General features: G+C 39.9%; 1 protein-coding gene across 1 annotated transcript in view; it reads right to left on the reverse strand.

Annotated features, from left to right (window-relative positions):
• Nucleotides 1–15283, reverse strand: part of apln (apelin) — a 29287-nt gene extending 14004 nt beyond the window's left edge. Inside the window, exon 1 of the mRNA XM_017307211.2 lies at nt 14878–15283. Within this exon, the coding sequence (XP_017162700.1) occupies nt 14878–14944 (67 nt within the window). The 5' untranslated portion in view covers nt 14945–15283. The remainder of the gene's footprint in view (nt 1–14877) is intronic.
• Nucleotides 15284–19928: the final 4645 nt, after the last annotated feature.

Genomic DNA, 19928 nt, shown 5'->3' on the forward strand with positions numbered 1-19928 from the left:
TTTTGCCATGACGTTGGAGATGCAGGCTCGCTGTCATGTGTCTTCCTCCTTCATTCACTAAAAGGAGAGGAGTAGCTTCTGCTAATGCACTGCTTTAGCTTGGCATTACCTCAGACATACTAACCCACACATCCAGACAGAATCGTGTCAAGAGCGGAGATGCTCATGCTGCATAAGCACATTAAGGGATCAGGGTTATTAAGCCAAGGATGAAGTGTGTAAAATGTGCCAGAAACGGAGCCAAACATTCTTTTAACATAGCATAAGCCCCATTAGTGCTGCAGCATCACACGGTGGATTTGCTTGGGGCCTGACGGCCTCCCCACACATTCATCCTGCACATATGGACGGGTTTGTGCCAAAGAAGCTCTGCTTTGGTCTTTTTCTTTAAAAGTTGTAATTGATATCTTGATTTAATTTGTTTATGCTGATGTAGTATATTCCTACTGTAGCCTATTTTAATGTTCTCGCTGGTGTATTATTTCAGTGATTAGATTAATCACGATGAATTGAAAGTCATCTAATTTAGTAACCGATTAATTGTTAACTTCTTTTCTTGTTTTGAATTGAATTGTTTGTTTATTTCCATCTTTTAACATATTTCTAGTATTGTATAAGAGGCTTAAATAAAAAATCTGCAGAATGTGCCAAAATAATTAACATAATAATCGATTAATCATCAAAATAATCAATTAATTTTCAGAATAATTGATTCATCACCAGAACAATAGAGAGAATAATTGATTGAAGGAATAATCGATTAATCCTCAGACTAAAACAATAGAGATTATTGGTTGTCGGGTTAATCGATTAATCGTCAGAATAATCTAGGGTGATCGATTAATCGTCAGAATAATTGATACATTAACTGTCAGAATAAATCAAAATAAATGATAGCTAAATTAATCGTTAGCTGTTAAATGCCGCATATTGCTCTCCCACCAGCCAGTCTGGGCCTCGGTAGAAACTGGTACCGATCGCTTGCTGACTTTCAGGCCTGGTTGCCATGGCAGCCGTTGTGAATGGTGCTCAGTTTGGAGCAAAGAGTCTGACAGTGTCAGCTGATATCGACCAGGTTCTCAGTTTACAGTTTTTCCTCTGCACGCAGTCAGAATGTGCGGTGATGTCTTCGGGCTCCTCTGCGGGCCGCCTCACTCTACATTTGAGTGCTCCTCGCAGGCACAACCAGGGGATGGGGGTTATCTTGGTCACAAGCACTTTTCTTTTTATTCCTGCTGGGGACTGTTTGATATGCATCATTGTTGTTGCGTGATAATGCTAGGCCTGTGGTTGAGCTGAAGGCTGGCTTTGTCTACACCAAAATCCGGCGAGGAAACCAAAGTGCATGAAAAGTTACTCCCATTACTGAAAGCTTTTGAGCTTAACCCCTTCCAAACCCGGCTCTGGAAGTTACCCCCCGCACTCTCTGAAGGTACAAAACTAATTAAAAACAAACCGGGCGGCCCTGAGGCTTCTGACTTTCCACAGATGTCCTTCTGAGTCTGTGAAGTGCAGAGTGTACGGCCCTGAATTAGAGACTGTATGAAATGATGAGGTGTGAGACGGCATGCTCCGCCATGATCAGAGCTCTGCCAGTTCAAAGGGCCTGCCTGCAGCAGTTAATGAAGCCAGTGACTCCCCTCACCACTTGACTGCCTCTTGGTTTATTCACAATCTCACTCCAGCTCAAGAGGTGAATTTGTGGCTACAAGGTTACTGTGGGTTGCTACCCACTGAAAATGACCAAAGAAAGGAAACCATATATCCATCTGAGTGGGAAACCACAACGTGTTCACTCCTTTTTTATCATAAGACATGTTGAGAAGTCTTACATTTTCAAAAGATCGACATTTTTACTTTAAATGTGTAACGATTATATTAGTAATCCATTATTCTATTGATTACTCTGATGATTAATCAAAGATTAGTCGATTAATTGATTAATCATATAAAATGTTGTCGCATTTTCCAGCTTTTTGCAATATTAGAAATGCATTAAAAGATGCAAATAAACAAATAATTCAGTTCCAGATAAGAAAATAAACATGTTATTGGCTAAAATGCAACAACGGAGCATTCCTTCAGTGAACGCTCGATCATTTGTAGCAAAAGATGAATCTGCAGCTAAAAAGTACTTCTAACATCAACTTGTGAAAATTTTAGTCTTTTTCTGCCTGACTTAACGTCAACACAGTGTGAGGCTAATCTGTTTTCTATTTTTTGATCAATTAATCACCTGAACAAAAGAGAATAATCAATTAATCCACAGAGCAATCGATTAATCATCAAAGAATCGATAGAATAATTGTTCAATCTTCAGAATTTCTATTTTTTTTAGTTTAACTGATTAATAATTGGACAGCAAAAGGTGCTTTATAGTAGATTTTTATTCTTACAGAATTTGAACCAGGTGGTGCTAAAACTATGCCACTTCTTGTTTTTTGGTCTCAGAGACGTCCATCCCATACAAAATGTTTCTAAATAAGCTCCTTTTTAGACTGTTTTTTAAGGTGATATAGATTTTTTAAAACTCATTATTTAAGGCGTATATGTCAAACTCAAGGCCCGGGGGCCTAATTTGGCCCGCCATAGCTTTTTATGTGGCCCTGTAGGCTCCAAATTACACCAATAAGTCCTTCCAGTTTTTCACAATTTGCAAAATTCACACAAAATCAACAAATCTCCACATTTTCTTTTTACTTTTCAGATTTTCTTTAAATTGGTCAAAATCTTGACTGTTTATCGATATTTTAACAGTTTGATTGGTTTTATCAACACATTGTGGCACAACCGGCCCTTTAAGGACAATAAGATTTTTGATATGGCCCAAAATGAAAATGAGTTCAACGCCCCTAATTTAATCCATCACATAAACCTTCCTTACTTAGCAATAAACAAAAAATATTTTTGTTTTCTCTTATACATTGTTTTTTAAAATTTCTTCTTGTCTTAAACAATAACCCCTCTCTCTTACATTTTTTCCATATTGTGTGGAATATACATGTATAAATATATATTTTTTCAGATTTTGGGATACGTTATAGAACAGGTTAAAGTCTTGTACCATTTTTCAGCTGGAATGTGGTCAACAGCCTGAGACACAAACACAAAACGCCTCCACAGGGAGGTTTTTCCTCCCAACTTTCCACTGGATGAGCCAAACATGGGCGGCTGTAGGAGCAGGGGAGATGCTGGGTCTGCTGTTTCCGATAACGGCGTCACCCGTACGATGCAGGCGGTAGGTAACGATGCCAACCGTTGCCCTGATCTCCAGAGACCGCGACGTCAAGGGCAAAGGGATCCTCCAACCATCCGTTTCCATGGACACACACATCAGAAGTGCAGACCAGGCCCCTCCCTCACCTGCGTCGCCCTGCTGTGAATCTGCATGTCTTCCTCCATTAGATCCGTAGCAGAAAGAGAGAAACTGGGAGCCACAGCAGAGCAGGTTTCACTGCAGCTTTTAAAAATGTGAGGCAGACGGTTTCACCTGAAGAAAATACGGAGTATTTAGAGGGAAAAGAGCGCCTGCATTGCGTCAGTTTCTGTGTTTCTTAACCAAACTTAAAGTTATCAAAGAGAAACTCATGAGCCAGATTTTAACCCCAGGAAGACGTGTGTAATCTACAGCCAGGCCTGTCGCAGTAATTAATATGTCATGATACATTTAAATGAGCTCAATGGTTTCTGTTTGCATGATTTATTGTTTTCTACTAAACCTGGATGGTAAAAGGCTTCATTTTGGTGTTTTAGCCTTTTTTAAAGGATAATTTTGTTTTGCAGAGGCTTAATTCATTCATTTGTTGTTTTTGTTTATTTATTTTGGACATTTAAAATGTCAAACAGAAATAATCCTGCAGAATGAGAAAGAAAATGTTATCCATTGTTTGTATATAGAGAAGATAAAAACTTACTGCAAAATTAAAATTTTCCTTAAATTTCTAGTCTTTTATTGAATATATTTATTTTTCCTCGTACTTTTTAAACAGATTTACAGGATTTTACCTTTTTTTATGACGCTCTTGTCTTGCATTACTGTGTTTTCCTTTAACGTGCTGCACACATAAAAACGTGTGCAGCACGTTTTCTGGTGTTTTCTAGGTCAATCCAGCTCAATGAAACACGATAACCAAATTCGTCACACATATTTAGTGAGGAAATAAATTTCTGCAGACTTTCGCTGACGGGTTGAGCTGCAGGTGAGCTGAAGTTCAGATTGTTTTTTATTGGTCCGCTCTGCCCAGAGGGAGAGGATAAACCGTTTTCCTGATCCGGAGGCATGTTTATGAATTCCTTATATTGTTTAGCTCTTCTATTTTTACAAACATCTGTTTGCGTTCAGGGGCCAGAGCGAGAGAGAGGGACCCAGCGTGGGGCCCCATCCCGATGCAGGAAGCAGCATGTGGGGAGACCCGGGCTATTATTTAGAGGCTGATGGTTCGATTGACCAGCGTCTGAAAGTGTGAAATAATCTCCAAAGGGAAATAACATTTGTGATCAAAGGCAGAGCGATTTGGATGAATAATGTATGATTTCATCAATGGATGATTCTGTTGTTACTGAGGGACCCAGGAGTGAGGAAGATGAGGAAGATGAGGAGTGTAAGAGCAGAGGCGAAACCCAGATGATGAGCATCAACATGTTCGGTTGTTTTCTGAAGTCTCAAAAAGAAACAGCAGGGAGGAGAAATTTACACTGCAAAAACACTAAATCTTACCAAGAATTGTTGGTCAAGTAGTTTCTTGTTCAAACATCTTAGTTTTTTCTTATTTCAAGTCATTTTTTAGCAAGATATACAAGCTTGTTTTAGGTCAATAATTCCTTATTGATTAAAAAGTACTTAGTCCACTGGCAGATTACTTGATTTATAACAAAATATTCTTCCCTTAAGTAAAATAATCTACCACTGAAAGTCCTATTTTCTCCTCCATATTAAGGAATTATTGACTTAAAACAAGCTTCTATATTTTGCTAAAAAAGTTACTTGTAACTATAGTTTGTCTTAATTCAACTGTACTAAGATATTTGCTCTAGAATATAATAATGTAATATTTGCTCTAGAATATATAAATGTAATATTTTTTTTTCAGTGAGCACATAATTGTAAAGTGGAGTTCAAATAATAAGTAGTTTTATCCCCCTTTTTTATATATATATAACTAAAAATCTGAGTGATTTACTTTTATCTAAACTGAGTCAAAACTTTGCAGAACAAATTTTTATTCCAGCTAAAAGTCTTTTGTGCATCTTTGGACAACTAGAGACTGAAAATGTTTGCTTATTCTGCAAAACTGCTCAAGGGTTGAAACGATTAATCAGATTAATCGTGATGAATCAATTATTGAAATAATCGTCGACTAATTTAGCAATCGATTAATCGTTAACTGGAGTACAGAGACTCAAAAAGTCGATTTATTGAAAGAACAACACTGTATGGATTGTTTTATCAACAAATGGCTGTTTTTGATTCTGTTTTCTTCAGTTAGCTAATTTTGTGATTAATTGTTGATTGTTATTTGAATAATTGATTCATCGCGATTAATCTGACTGATCATTTCAGCCCTACTTGAGATATTCATTTTATCCTGCTCTAGACTGATTTTTTCATGTATCTTTTTTCATCCACTTCACAAATATGCAGAACTTTATCTAAAACACCCTAAGATATATGTCCACATTTATAATGTACAACATTAAAAATGTGAAAAAGGTTCAAGAAATATGAATACTTTTGCCAAGCCATGTATCCACAAATTCACAAGCACTAAAATCGATCATCTTAGTCAGATAAGTAGAAGATTTGCAGCGTTTTTAATCACAAAGCGAATTACAGCGATGCATAATGGCTGCTGTGGAGGTTTATTGTAGCGTCAGTGTCCACATTTATTCCCTGTCAGACTGATTTCCTCTCCTTCCACTCAGCTGCTGAAAAATGATTTCCTACGACAAATGGTATCTGTAAAGCAATATAAAAGTGTCACATTTTCACATTCTGGACTCCAACAAATGGAGCCTGAAAGTAATTAGAGCACCTGCATCCTTAAAGGCCGCAGCATTTATTCTGTTCTCTGGCAGCCGCCTTAATAAAAACGTCGACTCGGGTCGCGATCAGGAATCCGATCTGCCGGTACAAACACTCTCAATGCAACACTTCATGTTGGGGGGGAAAGAGTCATAAATCATTTCTCTTATTGGACGCAAAACGGAGCGCTTTCTGAAAATATCTGGGTCTAATTAAGTTTTAAGGAGTGCACACACATCCCCCCCAACTACACTGGACACTAGAAGAGGAAGCAGATCAGGTTTATTACTCCCTTGATTAAATATATCTTTAGAAAAAATACAACAAACGACTCCTTAGCTGGAAATCTCAAGCAGCCTCTCAGCTCCTTCCTGTTTGCCCTTTTCCTCTTCTGCCCCCTTTGGACCATCTTTTACTTCCCCTCCTTTGCTTTTTCTCTGCTTCACTGGATTTGCTCTCCAGGGAACATCTAAGTGAGTAGATTTATTCATTTTAAAGGCTCTGAATTACATTACAGCAGTCGCATATGCCAAAGTCTTCAGCCGCCGATCTCTCCTGAGGCCGTCAGCCCAAACGTTGCTCTTATATCCAAATGAGCTTCGAGTTTTCGCTAAATCGACTCAGACCAGCTCATTAGTGGGTGTCATGATGCACAGATGGGAGGGACAAAAAAAATCACCTTTCTGTGTTTTCTACCCTGGCATGATTCTGTAGTTTACATCATGGGTGTTCAAAGTGTGGCCCGGGGCCATTTGTGGCCCTTGACCTCAATGCAAACGTAGATGGTTGATGCAGAAAAGACACTTTTTACAGAGAAAAACATCTTTAAAAAATCTCCCAGTTTTACTGAACTCAAAGCATTCAGCCCCAAAAAGTGAGAAACCCGTCTTATAACACATGCATGCAAAACATTTTCTATGTTTTGTATCTACGATTATTTAAAATGTTACTTCAGTTCATTTTGGGGCAGATAAAATTTTTTAAAAGGCACAAAAAGTTTGTTTTAAAATGCTTCTTATGCCCCCATGTGCTTTAATGAGTTTGGCTCTCATGGCAAATTCAGCAAAAGGAAACTACTGAACTTTTCTGATTTTACACTGCAAAAACATAAAATCCTACCAAGTAGCTTTGGTAATGTTTCTAATCTCAGTGCACTTTAAATAATTACTAATAAGCTAGTAATTATTTACTAACATACAAGTAACTTTTCAGCCAGATATAGGATCTTGTTTTAAGTCAACAATATTTATTTCTTTAAAAAGTTCTAGTTCCACCGACAGATTAACTTACATAAAACATTTTTCCTGTTAAGAGAAATAATGTGCCAGTAGAATTAGAACTTTTGATACTTTAGTAATCGATTACTCTGACGATTAATCAACTAATTGGCATATTCTACAGGTTTGTCATTTAACTACTTAAATAACAAACCTAACATTGTAACGTTAGAAATACTTATGAAATCACAATGTTAGAAGTATTTCTAACATTGTATGCACTCATGCATGTATGCACTCATGCAAACCTCAATCAGTGCTTTTGTTTTCCAGCTTTTATTTATTAAGGCGGAACTGGTGGAAATGGGGAAAAAAAAAAAAAAACCTACGCTCATTTCCTTGTGTTTCTTCTGCACTTTGTTGTGCAGAACAAAGTGCAGAACTGGGAAGTATTTCTACTTCCCAGTTAGAAATACTGGGAAGTATTTCTAACATTGTGATGTCAGAAATACTTTAAAAAATGCAAATAAACGTGATTTGGTTCCTTTTTAAAATAAGAAACATTGTTTTGAACTGAGTGAAGCTAAAACTGGGGAAACTCCAGTTATCAATGATTATTTCAATAATCGATTCATCAGGATTAATCTGATTAATCGTTTTAGGCGTATTATAAACTGATGTATGAAAGTTTGGCAGATCAAAACAGAGAATTAGTTTTGTCCTCAACTCATTTAGTTGTCATATTTCCCATTTTTTCTGCAGAATGAAAACATCCAGCTGGCACAATTTGAACTAGAATTTAATTTCACCCTGAATCAGTCACAACTTGAACTTAATCTCCTGTGAGTTAAAATGTCAGCCTTCCACATTGATGAGGAAATGTTTTCGCCCACATTTCACTTTAAAGTAGCTGATTGTTTATACAGAAACGCCATAATTTGACTCGAGCTGTAGGTAGTTGCAAAACGGACCCAAACTGTTTACCGCTCCAACCCCGTGCCTGGCGGCTAACGCGACATGTTTGAGATGGTGAGTTTGGTTTCATGCCATGCATGAGAACAAAACATCTCTGCTGCAGTGATTTCTGTCCAGAGGACTTTGTCCTGAAAATCCACAGTTTGCTTAAAGGCAACTCTGCTAATCTAAATCATGCTGCAACATCAACAAAAAGAGGCTTTCTCCTGGCAAGCTTTCCAAACATGCTGTACTTGTTTAGTTTTTTCTGACTGTAACTGGGTCAGTGGGGTCAGCGGCGTCGGAGGTGTCGCTCCGTCTTCCAGCCCTCAGATGTTTGACGTTGTTTAGATGTCCGACTCTGGGAAGACTGGCAACTGTCGAGCTTTTGTTTCCATCCAGGAATAAACTTTCGCAGTGTTGAATGTTGGAGTAAAAGCTGTTTAGATACGACCTCGTAAACCTTCATGGTGACAATCGATTCTCTAAACCACGTGTCAAACTGAGGGCCTGTGGGCCAAAACTGGCACGCTGTGGCGTCTTGTTTTGGCCCTCTAGACTGCAGAGGGACGCAAAAATAGAAACTTCAACGTAACATTTGTGCTTAGATACTATTTTATCAATCAAATATGGATGCAAGTTATTATCTGAGTTGATCTGAAGTTGATTGATCTTATCTATAGACTAAAGCGGCCATTTTATTAGGAGTATGAAAAGGACTGGCCATCTTTCCACAACATAAGGGAAAGCATTTTTAATATGTTGAATTAAAAAAAAGACATTTTAAGAGGAAACATTTTAACATTTTTGATATTTCCCCTTAAAATAAAGTTAAAATGAAATTTCAACATTATCTTGTGTCATCTGTATTAAATACTGACTGAATAAACTGAAAATTGTGGTTTTCTCACATTAATAAACGTAGACATTTCTAAATTATAACAAAACATGAACCTCTCAGATTGCTGAATAGAAAACTCAAAGCTGAATCTGTAGTTTGTTTGTCAAGTGTTTATATTTCAAAACAGAACCGCATAAAGTTCATTTTGCACCCGACACGGACTCGGTTTGAACCTCTTCTCTTTCCGGTTCTCGCATTGTGCTGCCATCTTTGTTTCTGTATTTACTACTCTTCTTAAGGTTGACGAGCAGTGCCCTCTGCTGGATGGCAGCCAAACTACAACACTGGGAGACGGTCAAGATAACTCAATTTAGTCTAATAACCATAAATCGACAGTTAATAAGTTGATTAATTGTTTGCATCCCTACGATCAAATCGAAGCAGTTTTAATCTGCGTATTGCTGCATTACATCAACTAGTTCGTCCAATTTATTGCTGAAATGTACGAGTCAAAGCCTCTTTTTCACTTTTGAGTTTTGCTAATTTTCTGCAAGAAACGGTCAAAAACATTGAGCTAAAGTGACACTAACTCCCACCTGCAGGTGGCAGTATTTCCCACTTCTGCTCCACTGCTGCCTCAACGTTACTTGATGTCAAGTTACAATCTGTGATCGATGTGGCAAGTAACAAAAAGTCACGTTTACTTTTATAAATAAATAAGCTCAACTATTTAAAATGTCTCATTAGTTCTACAAATCACTACTTTTTATTGCAAAAATAAATTATTGTGTTGATGAATTTGATGACTCGTCCAAATGTAATGTTTGTCTGGTTTCTCCATTGTTTTCTGAATGTTTTATTTCTTCTGACTTAGTTTTGTGTGTTTATGATTCTTTGAGCTCCCTTGTTGCTGAAATGTTAAATATAAATGAACTTGATTTTAAAAAACTCACAAATACAATCTTGAAGTTCCGGAGGGACTGATTAGTGTGAAAAGATGATCAATATGTCATTTAAAGAAGCGATTTCAGAGTTATTTATCGATATGTTAATGGATTTTATCGCCACATCCTTGATGTTGATGTTGCCCTAAATGAAGATGAGTTTCACGCGCTGCACTGAACTCAAACCCTCCATGCTTTGTGGCGTTTTTAAACTGGACTTGAAGGAAACGATTGTCTGCTGACATGCAGTATCAGTGTTTGAGTCGTCAGATTATTGGCTCCGTTTCGCTGCTGCATGAGGTGGAAATCCAGGGTCTTCATGCAGCAGACTCCATCTGACGCTGTGGGTGTGTTGCGTAGTGAGTAATATAAACCCAGCTGCTCCTCTCAAAGCTCCTGTGCCTAAAAAAAAAATCCTGTCGCTTTGATTTTACTGTAATCTTGTAATAACCTTTCTGCTTTTCCGCTCTTTGACCCGACGGCTTGCCCGCTGTTACGGAGTTATTATCCGCTGGACATCTGGAAGAGTTTAGCCGCTTCACTTTTAAACACACTGTCCATAATCACATCCACAGCCTCAAACATCTTCTTTACGTTACGCAGAGCTGATTCATCCTGCTTACATCTGATTCTGGTGCAGAAAGAATATTATTAGTCATGGGCCATTAGGCGAACTCTGTGTAGAAATACCAAGATTTTACAATTTCATGGTTTTAACACAACAATTTAAAACTAAAAAGCTTTTATAAAGGGATTGTTTTTATTGAAAACAGAAAAGAGACAGTAATTTTGGAGCCAATGTAGCGTAGGGAGTATTAGGATGATAAGATTTAATGTGTTTATAGTAACAGAATCTTAAGAAAACAGCCATACATTCTCCTTTTACCTACTGAGTAGCTTTTTATGGACGATGCCGACCATAAATACTAGAGATGTTTGTTTTTTCTTTTAGTCGTTGATATATTTATACTGTTTTTGTTGATTCTTGTCCTTTTATGCTGAAATAGTTTCTTCCACCAGTCATTGATTGTTTGTTTTTTTTTTGGTTTCTGGAAGGTAAACTGGAGCTTCTGATAAATTATAGATTAAATGACCTCGCCTAAACAGTTTGTTTTTGTGTTTTCTTTTTAGCAATATAGGATCTTGCTTTGAATCAATAATTCATGAGTATTTATGAGAAAGTGCCAGTTGCACTGGCAGATTATTTCACTTATAACATTGGAAAAATGTCTTTTTATAGCCAGAAGAGCTATTTTTTAAAATCAAAATTAAATAATGTTTAAGCCATTTAAAATGATCAGTTTGTCTAATTTTACTCTTTATAGGTAAATGTTTGAGTAAAATGAAAATGTTTTATTCTATGGACTTCTGACATCATGTCTCTGACATTCAAAGCAAAAATTTAGTATTTATTTGCAGAAAAGATGCAGCGCTTTCAGACCTCAATAATGCAAAGATCAAAGTTAAAATTCATATAGAAACAACAATATTAATGTTTTAACTCAGAAATCAATACTTGGTGGAAAAACCAGGAGGTTTTCACTGCAGTGGGTCCAGAGCTGTTTGTAAGTTCATTAATGTTAGTTTTGTCTTATTTCAAGTGTACTAAGATATTTGCTTGACCAAAAATACTTGGTAGGGTTTTGTGTTTTTGCAGTGTAGGACTGTAAATCCAGAAAACTGCGTATTATTGGCACCTTAACGTTAAAACCCTTGACACCTTAAACTGATTAAGCCATCACAAAACGTCTTTGTTACTTAATGCGTCTCTGAGCATCAGAGCAGGCCTGTCCTGTACGGATATGCTGGCGCTACAGAGCCTGCGAGCCCAGACAACACATCAAAGTTTAATGCAGAATAATAGCTCTGCTGACAGCTCTCGTAAAGATGCCCTCTTCCCGAGCAGACGATTTCTCCCTCTGATAATCGCTGTGATCTGGGCGGCGGGTCACCTGCTCCGCTGCTGAACTGCACCTGCATACATGCATGCATGTCTGAGCCAGCTGCTGCTGCTGCTGCAGCTGGTGGTGGTGGTGGGTTTTTTATCTTCTGAAGTCTCCTGGTAAAGACTGACAGGATGGTTCCACGGCAGAGAAAAGTGAAGCTTTGATTTCTTGTAAGAGGCTGTGGCGGACGTGTTTTGTGAATAGGGACTGTTTACATGCCAACCCCGAGACTTTCACAGAGGGAGGAAGAGTGTTCGGCCTCAGGATGAATTATGGATACCACATGTCTAAAGCTGGAGGCCACTTTTCAGCCGGAGTGCTTTTCAAGGATGGGTAATTGAGGTGTGCTGCTAAAAGATGCTAATATTCCACAGAGAAGGCCTCAGAAGCTCATTTAGGATGCTGAATGGGTTTTATAAACAGCTTTAGGTTGTTGAATAAATTGCCTGTTGCACTACAGTTTTTGTTAATATGCATCTGCATCATAAATATAATTACACATGCACACTTCCGCACCCCGGGTCACAGAGATCCGGTTCTGTATTTGTTGCATCCGGCACACTTTCCTTTCTTTTAACCAATCTGTTGTTTCTTAGAGCCACAGAGAGAGGGAACGCTCCAAATGTGAAAACCAATTTCCTAAAGAGGACATGTTATGCAAATCTCACATTTTTATGTTGATACTATATCATTTGAGTCTCTGCTTCTTCCAAAAACAGCCCAAGTACTTGGAGAAAAACATGCAGCTGGTTTTTGGCAATTAGTTCATGTTTTTTGGTGTCTGGAAAATGGGTTGTTTCAAAAACCTCCCGAGCATAACATCACAAATTAGCAGGCACTGCCCGTCACCTAGCAGCCCCAGAAAGGCTCAGTCCGTTACCTAGCAACCCTAGAGAAGCTCAGCCCATTACCTAGCAACCCAAGTTAAGCTCCAACACATCTGACCACTTTATGCGCTGTACAATGGCTGCTGGAAAAGTATTTTGTTGTTGACTTACTATTTAGAAAAATCCTGTTGACATCCAGCTCCTAGTTCTGGTTTATCCAGAGGCTCTGGACTCTGTTGACCTTTTAATTTTTACACAATCGATATTTGACTGATTGGCTTCTTTCACTTCCTCTGATGCCTTTGATAAAACTACAAGCAGAATACAATTCAAAACAGAGCAGAAGATCAACGTCACCGTTCACAGCTTCTATTTCTGTTCTCTGATTGGCTGAATTTCAACCCGGGCAGAGAAATCCTCTTCAATGGGAGAAAGCCCAGACTGATCTGTGACGTGAGATTAGAATCACGCAAAGCGGCGCACGAGGGCAAAGGCCAGGCTAATTCAGAAACCACTTTCTGCATTCTTGGTTGAGCAGGAGGCTCTACTTCTGCTTTTCAAAGATATGCGGTTGTACAATTACGCATCTGTTTGCAGCCATTTTTACGTGCAAATTTAAACATTGAGTTGGGGGGCGTGGCCACCAGCAGCTTGTAGGTGACAAGACGCCCTGAAACAGGAGCTCAAAATAGGCAGAACTGAGCAGATGAAAATCTTAATATCTCAGAATGGTTTTGTGCAAAAAAATGTCCTGAACATGTTTTTTATAGACCTATAGCTCCATCCTAACCTGTTCAAGGAAGCATAATAGGTCACCTTTAAGATGAAAGGCTTCACACCCACTGCCTACATGCAGAGTCTCTTCCGACACCTTCCAGCGACGGCGCATACTGTAGCAGAGGCTTGTGCTACGCAGACACACTCGAGCTAGCATCCCTCCCCACACCCATCGGCGCCGCAACACGCTTGCATCCCTGCCTGCCTCCCGTTCACTCCATTTCTCCCTCTTCCTTCTCCTCCTGCCAGCAGAGCCAGCCGGGAGGGGAGCAGAAAAGGTGCAGAAGCAGAAGGACTCGACCGTCGAGAGGGATGAGCTTCCATTAAAAGCCCGAGGCGCAGCCGCCTTGTTTTCCCCCCTCACGTCGTTCGGTGTGGCACGGTGGGGTTTTTCAGGCGTGGAGCACGCTCAGCCACACGCAGGGCGTGAAAAGCGACACTGGCTATGATGCTAGATAATTGCTTCCCATTTCCCCGTGTCCTCAGACAAAAATAGCATGTTGCCGGTGCAGCATGGAAGCTGTGATTGCTGTGGATCGATGCACAAAGTGGACAACATTTTCCAGGCATAAAGTCTGCACACCACCTAGCTAAATCATGCAAGAAATGCTCCGTATGCCAGCCTGCATAGTCTGGAAGGCTCCTCAACGTAAACACAGCTTGTGTGTGCGCTTTTGGTTTGGTGGCAATCCCAAATGTAGCCCAGACATTTACACAGGCCTAAGTGTTGTTTTTTCACACCTCAGTGCTACCTGCATCACATCCGCAGATTGAAACTCACCGCCGAACTCATTCCCTCCCTGAGCCAGCCCCCATCTCCTAACTTCATGTTTTTCTTCCACATAGCGGACATTTCAGGTCCGACGGACGACTCCACAGGAAAATTGTTTATGTTTAATCATCCTCATTGATGCATTTAGCAATTACAGGAGGCATGCGCGCATCTATAGGTGCTGCACAGCCAGAGGCATGTAAAAACAAACCAAGCTGCAAATAAACCAGATTCACCTCGCAGAACATGTGCATTGCAAATCCTATCTTTCATAAGAGCCAAAACTGGCTCCACACAGCGATAAACCGTCTCCAGGTGCTGCAAACGCGCATCCAGGTGAAGCAGGGAGGCGAAACGACAAAACCCACATTCAAGTTGAGTGTGAAGAACAACCACTGCAGTGCAGTACTGTACACAACCAGGTGCTGAGATCCTGCCTTTTTAGAGCCCACACCAGGCTAACCATGCTGGGTAACTGATCAACTACAGCTGTCTGCACAAACAGAGGGAGAAATATGAGCAGAAGGAAAAAAAGAGGGAGAGGACGAGCGACGGGTCCGGCCTCTCGCGTACTCACCAGCACCGGCAGGACACAGCAGAGACACCAAGAGCACAATCACCAGCGTCAGGATCTTCACATTCATTTCTGCACTCCCCTCTGGCTCTCCGCTCGTCACTCGCTGATATACTGTAGTGGTGTGTGTGTGTGTGTGAGAGAGAGTGTGTGTGTGTGTGGATGGGAGGGGGAGAGAGCAGCTGAGCGAGCAGTAAAAGAGAGAGAGAGAGAGAGAGACTGTTTGCCTCTGTGCGTGTGTGTCAGTTTCTAGGAATGTGTGTGTTTGTATATCAGTGTGTGACAGCTCCCTCTCCAAGACTGAAGGCACGTCTTTATCTGAGCGTCTCTTCTTCTGTCAGAGGATCCAATCAAGTTCAGAGGAGCTGGTCCAGGTCTGTCAGCGAGCCGGCGCGCTTGTGAGCCGACTCGGTCATGTGGCTTATGTATCACTGACTGTGGGTCACGGACAAGCCCTCCTGCCCCACCATCTCCACCCCTTTCCTGCAAACAGGCAAAAGCACGCGGCAGCGGCGGAGGAAACGGGGGGAAAGGGGCTGGCGCATGCAGGTTTATGATAAAACCCTCGTTGAAAAGGCTTTGAATCAAACGGGATCCAGAAATCTAAACACCAGCTCCTGATGGGAGGGAGGGAGATGAAAGAGAGGGAGGTGTGAGATGAGGTTTCCACACTGCAAAAACACAAACTGGTAGAAAAAAAACCCTTCAGTTCCACTGGCAGATACTTCACTTATTACGAGGACTTTTTCATCAATATTAAGGGATTAATATTAATATTAATAAGAGCCTCAGTATGTTGCTGAAAAGTTACATTTAAAGTTTGTTCTGTCTTATTTCAAGTGTACTAAGATATTGGCACTAGAAAATAGACAAAAATACTTGGTAAGATTTTGTTTTTGCAGTGAAGGTGCAAGGTTTGTTTTCCACACTGCAAAAAATAAAATCTTACCAAATATATTTGTCCATTTTCTAGTGCAAATATCTTCGTTTTCTTTTATTTCGAATGTACCAACTTACAAGTAACTTTTCTCCAAGATATATTAAAGGCTTGTTTTAAGAAAATAATTCCTTAATGTTAATATTTTTAAAAAAGCATAAGTTCCACTGGCAGATTATTTCACTTATATGAAGCACTTTTTCATCAATATTAAGGGATTATTGACTTAAACCAAACTCCAAATTCTTGCTGAAAAGTTGCTTATGTGAATTTTGTCTCATTTCAAATGTACTAAGATATTTGCACTAGAAAAAACAAAAACTACTTGGTGAGACTTTGCGTTTTTGCAGTGCAGCTTTTGTGTCTGCACCGTCTTTTCTCCAAGGTGCGCCTCTAAATCATTTCGCTGTTTGAAGTTGGTGGCACTCCGAGCAACAGCAGGAAAGAACCAATCAGAGCGGCCGACTCCACGGCTCGCAGTGTTTGTTTCGGCCGCACCGTGAAGTCATTTGTTTTATTTCGCGACACAGATTATATTCTTTCTGTGAACAAAAGCCGCTGTGAAACCGCACCCTGCGAAATGAGTCTGCTCGTTTCTTGTGTCGTGTTTATCGGACGATAAACAGGAAAGGTTGCTGTGAATTGTGAGAAGTACAACTTTCCTTATCGCCTTTGGCCAAAGAAGGCAAAGTTTCTCCCATTTTTCAGAAAGGACTATAAATTTTGTATTGTTTGCCATAAGCATGCAGAGTATGTAAAAGAAACAAAACTCACCCAGTGACATCATGGTAGAGGATTAGGGCCGAGGAAACACAACACAAGAATTTTAACTATTTTTTTCTCAGAATTTTGACTATTTTCTCCGAATCAGAATTGTTTAAAATGTTAATGCACCATCAGTGAAATCTAGTCATGAAACTAAAATCTATAAATAAATTTAAGAGAAGCTGTCAGTGCAGATAAAATGCAAGTTTATAAATCCTAAACAATTAAGAAACGGTTATTGATTATTGATCTGCTGACAACATAATTGACATACACATAAGAATGTTTGGTTATTTGTTTGGATTTTGACACAAAATTATAATTCTGAGATTATAGTAAGAATAGTGGAAATTCAGGAGAAAAGCCAGAAGTATGAGAAAAATATAAAAATTCTAAGAAAAAGTCAGAATCATAACAAAATGTCAGAACTCTGAAAAACTTTGAATTCTGAGGAAAAGTCAGAATTATGAGAAAAAATGTGGATTCTCTGATTAACATTCAAATTCTGTGAAAAATGTCAAAATTCTAAAAACATAAAAATTCTGAGAAAATGTCAGGATTCTGTGATTAAAGTCAGAATTCTAAGAAAAACCAAAATTCCCAGGAAAAATGAGAATTATAAGAAAAAAAATGCAAATTCTGTGAGTAAAGTGAGAATTCTGAGAAAAAGTCTGAATTCTGACAGAAATTCTGAATTCTTTTTATTTTTTGGGGGGCCTAACTTTTCACCCTGAAGTCGAAAGATTTTTGTCCAAAATCACTTAATCAGACTCCAAACTGCAAAGTTAAAAACCCGGCAAAGAATGAAAATAAATAAGACACTTAAGCGACTGATTAATCTAAATTATTTATGTCTAAGTGATGAACTGTTTACATGGGGTCAATTTACTGTGAGTCCAAAGATCCGAGTCCCCAGAGGGCCACAGTGACACATGATGGATGGAGCCCTGAGAAGCAACCCGCCCCCCGTGTTGGTCCTCCTCCACTCAGCCTCTTTTCATGCGTGTCGCTAAGCGGACGCTCCGGCGCTGCGGGTCTGAGCGGAGCGGCCCTCTGACCCTCGACTCTGCAGATCCCGCTTCACACAGCTCCGCCATTGTCTTCACAGGACCTCCGGGTCACAGAGGCCAGCGCGTCTGCCACCCACTTGAGGTCCAACAACGACGCCACCTTCCATTTTTACACGCAGCACTTGAAGCTTTCACTTCTTGTGAAGCAACCCGTCACACCTCCAGGGTGACTGAAAGACCCGCAGACGCTTATCCAAGCCTGACCTTCTTTTAGCGCCGAGATAACCCGACGAAGGAGCCCGTTCCCCGCATTTTCTCAGAGGTGCTCACTGATCGCTCACAGAAACGCGGAGTAATTATTTCCAACGGCACATAATGAGCAATACAGGGAGTTACGGCTCCATTACAGACTCATTTGGTCGTCAGGAGTAGTTAATTTAAAATTCATTTCCATGCAACATTCAGAGTCGGTCTCTAAGCGAAGTGCCTGCACTGTTGTTTCAAACTAACAGTTAATGTCACAAGTATTCACACCCCTGAACCTCTTCACTTTTCTTCATGAAATAATCAAAAGTGGATTTTATGACACGGAACAACAAAGATGTAAAAAAAATAGTTAGCTCAATTATTCAGCTTTTTTTCTTCTTCTGTCAACTGAAACATAGCAACCAAATTTTAAAGGAGACTTTTTTTTTTTACTTCACGTTTTGTAAGTTTTTCTATTTCCATTTGTGTTTCTGCTGCTTCTAAAAACAAACCAAGCACTTAATAAATGCACCCAGCTGCTTTCTGATAACAATTTAAGGGTTTTTTTGTGTCTGGAAAATGAGCCGTTTCAAAAACCTGCTGATTGTTAAGCCACAACTGATTGGCACTGTGCTGTTACCTAGCAACCCAAGCTGAAGTCCAGCATGTTTGGTCAGCTGGTTTTACAGCTGTGTGAGCTGTACAATGGCTGCTGGAAAAGACAGTGATTTATAGTTGACTTATCGTCCAGAAACCACTTACTGTATTATTGTTGGTTGTGCTGGAGGCTCGACTTCTGCTTTTCTGGAGATTTTGTCAGCTGGCATTAAAACCAGCTGACCAAATGTCCTGGAGCTCCACTGGAGTTGGTAGGCAACAGACTGGGGTTGCTAGGCAACAGGGCAGTGCCTGCTGATTTGTGAAATTAGGGATTTTGGAAAGTTTTTGAAATGGCTCATTTTCCAGACACCAAAAAACATAAATTTACTTCCAAAAAACTGTCTTGGTGTTTGTTTTAAAGCATTTGCGGTTGTTTTAGAAGCAACAGAGACTCAAATGTATCTCTAAAAATGGGCGAAGTGGGACATTTGCATAATAAATCCCCTTTAAGAGAATTGCAATGGATCTTAGGTAAAGATTATTTTTCTGCACCAGTTTTGTGGCAGCTGATCACTTAAAACAACCCAACAAGACGTCTTTAGGTTGTGATTGTAACAAGACAGAAACGTGGAAAAGGAAATAAATGAATTGCAAAGCAGTCAAGATACATGAAGTCGAATTAAAGCCAGTATCCAGGACTTGGTCCAGGTGTTCCCAGTGTTATTTTATAGCTGTGGACTGATTAGCTGTTAAAATGTAATACGAACATCGGATAACGGCGGCTGAGTCTTGGTAAAGTTGGCATTGAGGGCTTAAACATTAGCACCCCATTAGCTGTAAGTAGCTCGAAGCAAAGCCTGTAATGAAAACCCAACAGATGGCGTTTCCTGTGTGTGTGTCGGTGGATTGTGTTCGTCAGACAGTGGGGGATTGTGGGGGTTTTTCACGCTCAGGGATGTGGGGAGATACCTGGCAGTCAGAGGGCAGCAATACAGCCACATACGTCTCAACACAGGAAACACTCGGCTGTTTACAGGAAGCGTTTGATGGAGGAACGCTGTTCGTGTTGGATGCGGTCACTGATGACGACGTTTCCTCATTCCTGAGTTTTTAATAACAGCCAGACATTCCTGAGACGATGGAAAAGGTGTTTCTGCATTTTCTGACATTTATGCACAAATCATCAACAGGTGGCCCTTCAGCTGTGGATAAAGACGTTTAAAAACAGCAGCATTCACAATAATTGTTTCCTGTTTATCATCCTCTTCTAAATAAAGCCGTCCGATGCTAATGAAGTGCGCGGATGTTTGTTTGCGTTTCTGTTTGGGTGATTAAATGAACAGTGGCAGGCTAGCAGTGTTGTTGTTTGTCCAAACACTTCCGCATCCGCTTCCATGGGTTTAGCATCCATCAGATACAGCAGCTTTGATTAAAATGGAAAACAAACCAAACATCCGTCTCTGCAGGAGGCCGTTTCATCAGCCTGCTGAATCCAG

Source organism: Poecilia reticulata, chromosome 10 (genome assembly GCF_904066995.2).
Source record: "Poecilia reticulata chromosome 10, P_reticulata-male-v2, whole genome shotgun sequence".
In the NCBI taxonomy this organism is placed as follows: Eukaryota; Metazoa; Chordata; class Actinopteri; order Cyprinodontiformes; family Poeciliidae; genus Poecilia; species Poecilia reticulata.